The following is a 12,773-nucleotide window of genomic DNA, read 5'->3' as shown; positions in this document are numbered from 1 at the left end:
ATAGAATGTGTGTGCATGAGTGTCAGTATTTGTGGCTACCAGAACCATGAGACAGAAGTCAACCCCTTGCCATGCTGTACTTTAAGCCCTGGTGCACAGCAATCCCTTACTGAAGTGTCAAAAGTAGGATCGTCATGGCTTTGTCTAGACAGTGTTTATATTGGTTGGTATTCTTTGTTGTGGTCCTTATTTTCTGAGGCTGACAAGGCTATAAGATGGGCCAGAATGAGAGAACCCTAGCTTCAATGTGTGGTGTTTCTTGAATGGCATTGTGTGAGTCTTTGGCCATGAAAACTTTAATTTGTTAAAGCTTTGAGTGCTATAAAAGAAGGAAACTTGTTGGCAATGGTGAACCCCTTTTCACACGTTATCCCCTTATGTTTACCCTTGCATTCATGCTATGACCTTACCAATGTGTTTTTTGATATAGTAACCGTGTTTGTTTTATATTTCGTTTTATTTGGACGTCTGCATCTCAAACACGACGCGGCGGCCATTGCCTTTTTGTGCTGGTGACGCAGAGTCTCTAAGCCAAGTGATTTGAACCTCCATCCTCCTCATTATCATTTGGAATGTGTTCTCAATGCTGAGTTTAGGAGCAGCCCGCAGATGTTTACACACATGTTCCCTTAGAAGAAGTAGCGACTGCTGAACCAAATAAATCTGGGTTCAGGAACACAACAACAAATAGAGCAGTTTTATTGTTTGCAGCCCATCTGGTTGGTAGGCAACTGTGGTTCTTAATTGACCGACATTCGTTTTAGAAGTGAGCGGTGCCAAAGTATTTTTGTGTGTTGTGTTTTTTGCCTCATTGTTATAAAAACTCTCTACCCCCCCCCCACCTGTTTCTGACCTCATGGTAAACGTGTCCGTTTGGGTCAGAACTCTGTTGGTGTTCTTCCTGCCGGTGCTTATGGGTTACTATGCTTTAGTTCTGGGACATCCACTGCAGTTGGCATAACCAGGGATCGACACCTAGAAAGCTAGCACTACTGGATGGAAACGGGATGATTAAGAATAAACCAAATGGTCGCGGCGCCCAGTAAAAGTTGAGAAAGTGATGGGGGTTTTCTCGCCCACTTATTCTGTTATTATGATCACCCCTCTCAAAAGCAGTAAAAAAATAAAGATAACATGTCACAAAATATTTTGGGAGGCCTAATGTCAAAAATAGGATTTGTCCAGTTAGTGCTACATTGTAGCGCTTTGCTACTCCAAGGATTTGTGCTCTGTGCAGGCTAATGACCACGACTCAAAATCAATAAGGAAAAAAACACATAAAAAGATGTGGCTCATCACTTTTGACTGTGCGCAGGCACATTCAAAGGTTAAGCCCCAATGTGTCCCTTGTGGTAAAGATCCATCTTCAGAAGTAGTGGTGGTAATGTCCTGGGGTGCCGGCCAACTATCTCTCTCTCTCTCCCTCTGTCCTTGGTAGAGAGGTGTTGGTGGGATCTCTGTTTTTAGATCCCACATGATCCTGTTCAGCTTGTCTGGTCTTTTTATTTTTTTTATTTGATACAAAGTTCGAAACATTTCAGAATTTCACCGTTCACCAGTGCGCAACGTCAATGTTACATTTTGCAGTATTCATATTTGTGCCTTGATTTTTTTTCCAGGCCTTTTTTTCAATTTGTATTCTTAAATTATATATCAAAAGTGATTTGGTTTGTTTTGAAACTGAATTAAGTGCACATGCTCTGCTTAAAATATTTGTTCTGATTAAGTTTTACAGTGGAAGTCTTACAGTGTTAAATATTCTTGCCAACTGGATGAGTATGTTCAACAGAGAAAAAATAATTTCAAATGTTTTGTTTGTCTTGTTTTTATTCAACAAGTGGCATTACAAAAAACAACTATTTATCATGGCCCTTTTACTTTTGCTTCTGTGAAACCAAATGCGACCACAAGGTGCAAGTTGATAATTGGCTTGTGGCTAACAGTATTCTTAACTGGCCCTTAAATGTCTTAAAGTATGTAGGAAATTAAAAATACAGCAGTATCCATCCACGTTCTACCAATCAGTACCGACACTGCATGTGTCTCCTCGTCCTCTGCACCATCACCGCAGATTAGACATGACCTGTAGGTGGTGCTATTTGGCATCACTAGACTCCGCAAGACCCTAGTTCTCATGACCAATGGGAGTATATAAACTGGTAAGAGTATTGCACATCAACTTTATCGGACAGGTTGTTTTCTTTTTAGATCACGTTTTTCGATTAGAAAATATGGTCATCTACTAAAGATAGAATGACTATTCTGCACATGCTCATGAAATGCGGCTGTAGTTGTAGCACCTTTTTTTTTTGGCCAGAGGAATGTTCCTTAATTCTTCCGAAACGGTACATTTTACTTTTTACGTGCCAAGGTTGACCCATTGGCGATGACGTCAAGCTCTTACAGTCTTGGGGAAACATCCAGGAAGAAGTTAAGTCTGCTGTTTAACTGTTTGTTTTTGTACATTTTTTGGTTAACTGAAAATAAACACTTCATTGCCATGTTCTTGAAAACCACCTATTGTGTCTGTCCTTCATGCCAGGTTGAATGTTATTACATGTCCACATCACATCACTTTGGTCGCTACATACTCAAAATGTAAGAGGCAAACAAAACTTGTTTGGTTCATGTAAATTACCTAAATATAATCTTGAATAAACAAATAGATTATACATGTGTGACATGCCAATATCACTTTTCCTTTAATTACCACGGATAATATAACGCATAAAATACAAATATGATCAAGCACGAGAATGCAATTTCCATGGATGGTATGAATAATTCCTTTCTAAAATGAATTACTTTTATTTATCTGTCTCGAGTGTTGGGTCAGATGGTTTTATTTACTTTTTACATTTTAACATGTTTTTCAGACGTGTTCAGTTTAGGTTTCTTTCAGGGATCAAATGTTTAAGGAATTAAATGGATGGAAAATAGATGTTATTCAAATATAATTATTTTGCAGTGGATATGAATCATAAAATAAATCAAAAATACACAATAGAAATATTATAAACCCAAATATATTCAAAGTTATATTAGGATTATGGAGACTACCGATACCTTTTTTAGTGGAAAAGCGCTGCATCAGCAAAAACCACAATCTCACTTCATGGGTTCACACTGAATGCCGCGAGCATTGAATCAACTCCACTCTCGGACCATGGATTTATGCAGCTTTATCTGAAAAATCTGTTTGGATAGTACACTCTTTAGAATGTAAGCCTACACCAGTAAAGCTGTATTCACATTGAAAGGTTTAGTTCGGAGTTAAGAAATAAGGTAAGAGAAATGTTCAGAGCACTGGTAAAAGTATACCTTTTGATAGGTGCAGGCCAATTCAAGGAAATTAAACCTTCTAAAAAGGAAATTGGTATAAATACCATAACCTCTAAATGTGCATCACATCACACTAAATACACAAACAAAACCTATAAAAGATAACACACTAAAATGAACATAATACAGTATATATTATTTACCCATGTACGCTTACGGCAAAAACCAGCGATCTCAAAGTTAAACAAATAAGATTAGCTAGAGCACCAAAACGTAGTATGCATTATAGTTATTGTGAGGTTAATTCGTTGACAGGGATTTAAGTGTGTGTGGTGGCTTTACAAGCTCACTGAGCTATTGCTGGTTCAACCTTAACTGTTGTTGCTGTTGCACGTGTTTTTGTGTGTCCCTGATTTGCGGGTTCCCAAGATGCCGGTGTTAATGGAGCAAGAGGACTGCAGGTTGCAGATACAAGGTTGTTTCTTCACAGCTGAGGTAACTAGTGATCTCGATGGATTAGCTCAATGTTTTCAAATGGACCTGAATGAAGAGCCATATTGTTCATCCTCCCCTAGACACCCAGTGGACAGCCCTCAACTCTAGGGCTGTCGTCCAGTTTGCTTCTACTATTTTGGTCTCAATCTGCTGCTTCCATTGATCAAGTCGAAAGTTTTTTTTAAGTTTTTCGCTGGATCTGAAACTGAACTAGCCTGGCTCCGCCCGCCAAAGTACTTCCGCTCAATTCAAATTTCCCTTCAGTACTACGTCTAGGCCTGCGGTATTGGGTTTTCTCCGTCCAAATTCTCTGCGTCCAATCAGCGAACAGAGGGAGTGGCTGAGATCAATGACGATAAAGTCAGCTCTCGTTGACGGACATCTTCACGCACGGTGTTTGGTTTGTTTACAGCCTGCGCGCAACGTGATTCCCGGCCAAAAGTTAGCGATTGGTTATGGCAGATCCAGAGTGGCACTGGGCAGATCCAATAGTTTTAAACTTCAACAGACACCCGCCTTCAAGTGAGTTAACGTTTGTCAATTGAGCAGGCCCAGACTCTCTGTACAAATGAAATGAAGTACGAGAGTCTGGTAGGACCAGGCTAAACCTGAACCCCAATCCTTTGAAACATGCTCCTACAATGCAGCAGTGGAAGGGATTTATTCACTCCCAACAGCAAAACAGTGTAGTAGGCAAAGCCTTTTTTAAACTATATCATAAAAAAAAGATAGAAAACAATAGACATTGGCAATATGCTTTGCTCACAATCATGATTCTTAAACTGTTGTTTTTAAACCATAATCTACCAAGCAGTATCCTCTCCCTTTATGTGTGTACACGGGGAAAGACTTCTGGAGAGTCTTGACCTATTTGGAAACAGTTTCCAGGGGGAGCTCACTCTCCTGTCGAATGTTCTTCTGATCGCAGAACGTCACTCCTACTCTCTTCCTATTGGTCGAGAGGCCAGCCTGAACAGGAGCCAGGCCGGCTCCAGGCACCCACCCCCCACCCGGCCCAGGCCCCCGGGAGCCCCCGGGGTCCCCCCACCCCCCACCCGGTACGGGCTGCGAGGTCTTGACGTTGCCGTGACAGCAGCGAGGATAGTGTTTGAAACACTCGAAGGTGTCCGCGCACTGCCCGCAGTCACAGTGGGAGGGGCCCAGTGTTGCCTGGGCTTGGGGGGCGGAGTCAGAACACGGGGGGGCGGGGTCAGAGAAGGAGCCCAGGAAGGAGCAGAGGGAGAGGCCGGGCGGCCAGGGCAGACGCGGGCATTTCTTTCGCTGCGCCAGAAGGCGTTGGCTCAGGAGGTGGCGGTAGTTGGGTTTGAGGAGGAGGTAGATCAGAGGGTTGTAGAGTGTGGAGGACTTCGCGAAGACCGCCGGCACGGCGAACGCCATGGGGGGAAGGGACTCGACATGTCCGTAGGTAGCCAGCATGGACACCAGGGCATAGGGACTCCAGGCCAAGAGGAAGCCGATACAGACGGCCACACTGAGCTGGTGGTGCCGAGGGGGACACAGGACGGAGGGGAGATGTAAGAGGTGAGGTAGAGGGAAAGAGATCCAGAAAACAAGGTTGACATGAAGAAAGCCCTCATCAGTCCCCCCCTCAGGGGAGGAATTAATCAAATGCACCGAGGATCTTTGAATTTGCATAATGTTTGACTTTTGGACGCTACATTGGCTTGTGGTGTTTTTTATGTCCGTGCCAGTTTAAGCTACAAGCTAGTTGAATTATTACATATTGCGACTTTAAAGGATCAGTTATGGTTCCAAGTCGACACAACGCAATGACCACCACGCAGACGCTTCGACGCAGTCGTGAACCTGTTTTGGTTCTGCGTCGGGTTTTAGTGAGCGGACCAATCACAGCCCATGCTGCTGCGTCGCCTCGACGCAGGGTTAACATTTTTAATGGGTCCGTAAACCGCCTTGCGTTGGATCGACGTCGAACCATAACTAAGCCATTCGTCAAGACCGAAGGCCTTATCAGCCTTGGGTCCAACAGCGGCTAACGGATGGCGTGGTTAAGGGCCGGGCCAGGGTGTGTGTGTGTGTGTGTGTGTGTGTGTGTGTTGGGGGGGGGGTGTACGGTGTGTATCGACACCCACCTTAAGGATGACGGCCTGCAGGCTCCCGGTACGCCGCTTGGCGGCCGAGAAGGCGTGCTGCTCCACGGCGCGGCGCGACTCCCGCACCGTCAGCAGGATGTGGCCGTAGGAGAGCAGCATGACGCAGCAGGGTGCCGCGTAGCACAGCACAAACAGCGCCAGCGTGTAGGAGCGCGCCCAGGCCTCGCGCCGCGACCGCCGCCAGTCGATGCAGCACGCCGTGCCGTAGGGCTCGGGCGCGTACGCCCCCCAGTGGAGGAGCGGGGAGCAGGCGAAGAGCAGCGCGTACGCCCAGCAGCAGCCAATCAGGAGGCGGCTGTGGGCGGGGCTCAGGCGCTTGCCTGTGACGGTTGATTTGGTGGTTAAAGGGGGAGTCGTCATGCTCTACTGTTTTCAAGTATAAGGTGGTACTGATTCATATGTGTGTGTGGAGAGTTGCCTGTGGAGTTGGAACGTTTACGTGCTTTTTCCAAAATGCTCCAACATCGAACAGAAATCTCGGTACCAATGATATAAAACGTTTGACTCAATGCTGAAGATCACAAGTGTTTCACCACACGTATGAGTACTCCCTTACAGATGAAAATAGCCAGTGTGATGAGTTCCCTTTAAGGTTTTTAAAACTATGTTTAATATCTTAAGGTCCGGCCACACTGAACGCGTTATGCGCGTTAGAGGCGTTGAAAATCTGCATTTTTGCATAGGGAACCATTGGTTTAGGCGTGTAGATGCGTTACACGCGCTAAAGCAGCGCGTTAGGCGCGTTAGACGCATTTGACGCACCTAAATAACGCAGCAACGCGCAGGGTTCAATATTTGAACTTTTGACGCGCCTACGCGTGACGCTTAGCCGCGATAGCCAATAAGCGTTTAGCTTGACCCGACGTCACTGGCAGAGAGACGGAGCAGAAAGAACATAGACGACCATGCCATCGTTTCAGTGTGTGCTGAAACGATGAGGAGGTGGTGAAACTCACCCAGCTGTGAGCGCCTACGGAGGATGTCATGCACTAGTTTATATTCTCAGACCGAGCCTGAGCCCGACCCGACCCGACCCGCAGGCCGGGTCAGGCCAATATTACCCACCAATATCCTCGGGCCGGGTTGGGCCGGGCCTTTGATCGAGCGTTTGTTGTTTTTTTAATCATTGCTTTATTGGCCTAATCTGGGGAAAAATCTATGCCATAAACAGAAATATTATAGGCATTTATTACACGGGTCTTCTCAATGCCGTGGAACGCTCCGTTCACTTGCATGGGTAGTAGTCCGGTAACTAGTCAACCCCAGCGTCTTCGGTTGCTAAGCGACGTCAACGTCTTTGGCTGGCTGTCTATTTCTCTGCTAATCAACACTACGAATGCTGGTAACGAATAAATTGTAAAAAGACACACCATGTGAAGTTATTTTTTCGTTTTGGCAAGTAGCCGTGTAATTAACGGGATAATGTATAGAACGTCGCCGGTCATTATCGAAAATAAGCCCCTTCAGGGCGAAGCAAGATACTTCCGCTGGGCGGGCTCATCTAGCTGCGTAGGCGCGTTAGGCGCGTTGAACCATTTTTGTGACACACATTAATGATCAAGCGTCAGGTTACGCGTTCAGTGTGGTCATACCTTTACATTCAAAATATATTTTTCACCGAGTTGAGCAGTCATTACCAATTTAATATGGTCAATAATATATTATTATTAGATCAGCCTACACTGCCCAAATAGTATCCCATAAATAGTAGTACAAGGACTTATCTTTGCCATACCTAACATGCCAATTTGTTCCCATGTGTGGTCTATTGTGTAGTTACTCTCATGACATGAATCCTTCTCACAATGATAGACAGTGTTCTTAAAGGTGACATATTATATTTATAATAATTATATTATAGTTTTGAAAATCTCCCTTTTCTGACATCACAATTAGGCGTGTCCATCTAGATATGTGACGGAAAGATGAGCAAGGTTAGCTACAGTCCGCTGGGTAGGCTGGTAGACTGATCTATCCAGCACGCATCTAGGTGGACACGCCCACTAGTGATGTCACAAGAGGCCGATTTTCAAAACGGCTGGTAACTGCTCCTCACACCTGGTGGTATAAGACGTCCCCTATAAGGCCGCACCAGAGCCACAGGGGCCCTCTTGTGGTCCGCGGGCGGTGCCGGGGTGTGTGTGAGCCTCACCGTACAGCGGGTAGCAGACCTTCAGGCAGCACACGGTGCTGAGCACGGTCAGGGTGCTCAGGCTGCAGATGCCAAACAGCACACCGCAGAACGCATACAGGAGACACACGGCCTCACCGTACAGCCACCTGAAAGGAAACGCACACGTGGGCGCATGCACACACACACACACACACACACACACACACACATATGCACAAGCAAATACACACAGGGGAAAAGGAGAGCAAGATGACGGTTATTTTACATTTTTGTATAATATTGTTATAATGGCTTACCATATTGCTTGGATAGTTTATATTAGTATCAACCATTCCCAAGTTAGTGCCCTTGTTTCTTTATGACCACGTCTGTGGTAGCTGGTTAAAGATGTCTGACCGAGCCTGAATATGGAGTGACACAGGAGGAAAGCGACTCAATGGTCATTTTAAGTGTGTGTGTGCATGTGCATGCGTGCGTGTGTGTGTGTGTGTGTGCATGGCGTGTGTGTGTGCGTGCAGGCGAGCGTGTGTGCGTGTGTGTGTGTGCGTGCGGGCGAGCGTGTGTGTGTATGTGTGTATGTGCGTGCGTGTGTGTGTGTGCATATACCTGTGGTAGATACTGGAGGTGACGGCCAGAGGGTACAGACTCAGGGTCATGCCCAGGTCGCTGACCGCCAGGTTGATGATGAAGAACTCGGCCGGCTTCAGCACCGACCTCTTCTCGTAGGACACGTACAGTAGCATGCCGTTGCCTAGTAAAGAACAAACACCTAAGAGAGACAAGCACGCATTCACACACACACACACACACACACACATACATATTTAATATTTCTATTTGCTTTCTACTATTTCACTTTAAATAGCAGGGCTATATAATATAAAAGAGATATCTACTTTAAAACACAATAAAGTAAATTAATAGCTGGCCCTCTGGGTGTATGCATGTGTAAAAAGTGAATAACTTTATGTTTTTCATTTTTTCTATTTACTAGTGGCAGGTTTGAGAAAAAAAGCTTCAATCAATAAGAATACACATGTAGTCAGTGGAAGTTCCTTTGATTTTATTCATCATACATTTTCCTGAGTTTGCTGCCTTCACTTGTGTAGGACACTGGTATTGTCCCTCTATTTGTGTAACTGTATTACTGTTCAATGTTTTCAGACTTTCAGCCATATGTACTGGACCTACAATATTGGGCCACCAAAATTGCATAAACACATTATTGGGGCTGATAAATCCTTTGATCGGTTTGTTTGTTGGAGTATTTACTAACCCTAGCCTGCCATAACCCCACAATGTATAACATATATCAATATATAAGAAATTGCTTTACATTACTGTAATTATAAGTGCGCTTTGAGACACAAAACATCTCACCAAAGATGGTGTAGATGCTGGCCACCACCAGGTCTGCTGCTTCTGGGATGGTGGAGTGGAAGGTGCTGTTGTCTTCAACCCACTGAATCCACATTATGACTGATACACACACACACACACTCGCACACGGCGACACACATACTAACACACACACACACAAACACATGCACGCTTGCACACACACACATAAACATGCACGCTTGCACACACACACACATGCACGCTTGCACACGCCCACACACGTACACATGCACGCTCGCACACGCACGCATGCACACACACACACACACACAGTTTGATCAAAGTAACATGTATTTTTTTCATGTAGACTATGGCCATTATTGGCATTATTGGTGTGGACAGCCTAGGTGACCTCCTGATTGGGTTGCTCTAAAACTTTGCTGGTTCCTAAGCAACTAGACTCGGTTGTAGTCATGTGATGCTCATTAGCCCTCAGCAAACTCTTCAGCTTTTTTGGTTTTCATTTTAGTACTAATAAGAATACTACTGTTGGTCTACTGATTGGTTATGGGATCCGCATTCATCAAAATAGGCATATCACAATGGCTATTTGTGATATATAAATATATCTTCAATATTTTAAACATTAACAGTTAGAAAATAGGGCATGAATACTGCTTAATTATTAATGGAACAAGATTTTTATCACAGATTTTAAGGGCTATAAACAATAGCACGATAATATTTGCATATGCTTATGGGGAAAAAATAGGCTACAAGTTTGAATGAGTCACATCTCAGATGATCAACGATCCTAGAAAGAGTCAGGTCAAAATGAGCGATGGAGGAGAACCACCACTCGTACAACCTTAGTTTAAATCCTATGATTCTAACCCCCTAATGAATACTTCGTATTATTAAAATGTTCCAAGCAAGCTTCATAAGAAACATTTAACAACTATTCACACATTAGCGACACTAATATGCAGCTATTTCTACCCGAGCAGTCTTCACTTTGCGTTGTGGCCTCACCGTGTGAACGCTTCTTCAGACAGCGCCCGTCCAGCGACTCCCGCGCACTACCACCTCACGTGCCGGCAGTGAAGATGAGGTCCACTGCCACGCCGGAGCGCATGTTGCCCAAAGTTCACGTTGTAGGCTATCCGTCGCTTTGGAAAACACGAAATCGTCATTATTTTAAAAAAATTGGACATAAATTCTTTGGGACACACGATAGCGAAACAGGTAGCAATACGTATACAAAATAAGAAATCTGGTTTGCGCGTCTTTTGTGCTTTACAGCAAACACAAATCTACCCCATTTCGACAACTGGAAAGCGATTCTTAGGAACACGGCAACAAAAAAGGTAGCAGAGCTCTTCGAAGTCGTCTCGCTCGAGCGTCTTTGACGCGCACAGCTGGTTCTTCCCGCGGTCTGGTGCCAGCTGCGGAGACCAGACGCTCACGCGCGACGTAACGCTCGCGACAATAAGGTTCGTAGTGTTATGACGGCAAATTAACAACCGTTACACTCGATCCTTTGATCTGATGTTTTGAGATGTTTAATATACAGGCTACTTTCTTCCTTCAAACCTGCGTCTCCTACTTCTCATCCTATGAGAGACTACGAAGCATGACCATGTGAGGTAGACTTATTTTGTTTTAGATCAATACATCAATACATTTTTTATAAATGTAGTAAATTACAGATTAAACAGAAGTGTTAAATAACGTAGTTTGAAACCTTGTTTATGCTTAGATGATGACGTAGCCCATTGCAAAATCAATAATGTAAACTTTTGGGTGATTTAATTCTAATTACATTGCTTTAAGTTGAATTATTAAAGCTTTCGAATATCAGAGACCTTTATATTCCAATTCTGAAATTCATTCATGTACTTTTTGACAATCAACAGCAGATTTCAGATTTGGGTTGTGGCAGCTGTCCGCTGCAGCCCCGCCCGAGTGGACGCTGTCCCCCCACCCTCACCCATCCTTTCATTAAATTAAAATAATCGGCGGTCTCCAAGTGAATAAATTTGTGTCACCTATAGATGTCCACATTAATTAAGCACCTCTTAAATGTTGGAGGGAGGACGCAGGATTCAAGGAGGGGGATAACGTCGAGCCGTCATTGAGGAATAGACCGCACTGTGGTGTTTCAAGACAACTATGCTTCTCGTCTGGGTTCTGCCTTAACCTTCCCACAAGGTGATTTAATAACGAAATGAAATATTTGAAAAATATATAACAAAAAAAAAATCAATATTTTATTGATAAAGAAAAAGTTATTTTATTGCTTCCGCTAAAAAGATTATCTGGTATGACTGGGATTAGCGTCCATAGCACCCGTCTTGAATTCATAGAAGCGGTCTGCTGCACAGAAATATCAGACCTCCGGTATTGTCCAATCAGAAACCATTATTTAATAAAGATGTGTTATAACGAAATGAATGTAGTATAAGTATAAATCCATGTAAATTAAACTGCCAATATATGACATTGGCAATTGTGTGATGTGAAGTGCTCTGGCAGAGAACTGTGAAAGAGGACTGCGATCCAATTTCATTGTATCCTGTGCAATGACGATAAAGAATTAAATTATATTATATTGTTTTCAGAGAGCTTATTTTGCAATGCCAGTACAGGTGAGAGAGAGGTCATACTGTATGGTTGGGTAGCAAACACGTCATTGTAGTTGGTCACCCCTTTAGTAAACAAAAATAACCTTTATCCTGCTCGTTCAACCCAGGCAACAACAATGACCCTCTGCAGAGGTATACTTACCTCTGGGATCCATAGCGGTCTTTAACATGTAGTCCGTAGTCAATTAAGAACTTCAACCCCATCTTTAGTACATAAGCTACATACATAACTTCTTGATTCCTCGTTATTTTGAAATCTAAATCTGAGAATGTTAACAAGCGCACCAACCTCTGAGGCTCACAAGCTGAATGAAAATGAGCCTGGAGTACAAAGAGTCATCCCTCGGATCACTCAGATCTCTCTACTCATCTGTCTGTTATATGCTTCCACATCGACACAACGCAATGACCACATAGACGCTTCAACGCGGTCGTCAGCCTGTTTTGGTTCAGCATTGGGTTTTAGTGAGCGTCCAGAGGACCATCACAGCCCTCACTGCTGTGTCGCCTCGATGCAGGGTACATTTTTTTGGGAGGCGCAAGTCAGGCCCTTGTGGTTGACGCAAGGAGGATCCACAAGGAGGTTATGGGTCCATATCCCACGTCGTCACGTTGTGTCGACGTGGAACCATAAGCAGCACTTTAGAACAGTGCAATGGATTGGGCTTTCTTTCCTGATCTTTTAGCGTTTTCTGTGCACATTTCAACCCTCCATATTTGTAATGCGGCCTTATGCACCTGCTT

At 44.1% G+C, this 12,773-nt stretch overlaps 1 protein-coding gene across 1 annotated transcript; it reads right to left on the bottom strand.

Annotated features, from left to right (window-relative positions):
* Positions 1-4,644: 4,644 nt before the first annotated feature.
* Positions 4,645-12,184, bottom strand: opn7a (opsin 7, group member a; the record flags this gene model as incomplete). Its single annotated transcript, XM_079740042.1, has 7 exons — positions 4,645-5,274; positions 5,889-6,229; positions 8,062-8,189; positions 8,650-8,812; positions 9,424-9,564; positions 10,417-10,470; positions 12,172-12,184. The coding sequence occupies 7 exons, from the start codon at positions 12,182-12,184 to the stop codon at positions 4,645-4,647; spliced, it is 1,470 nt and encodes a 489-aa protein (XP_079596168.1).
* Positions 12,185-12,773: the final 589 nt, after the last annotated feature.

This window comes from Pollachius pollachius, assembly GCF_949987615.1.
Source record: "Pollachius pollachius genome assembly, chromosome: 7".
Classification (NCBI taxonomy): domain Eukaryota; kingdom Metazoa; phylum Chordata; class Actinopteri; order Gadiformes; family Gadidae; genus Pollachius; species Pollachius pollachius.
Note: the sequence above shows the minus strand (reverse complement) of the source record. Positions and strands in the feature narration are given on the sequence as shown.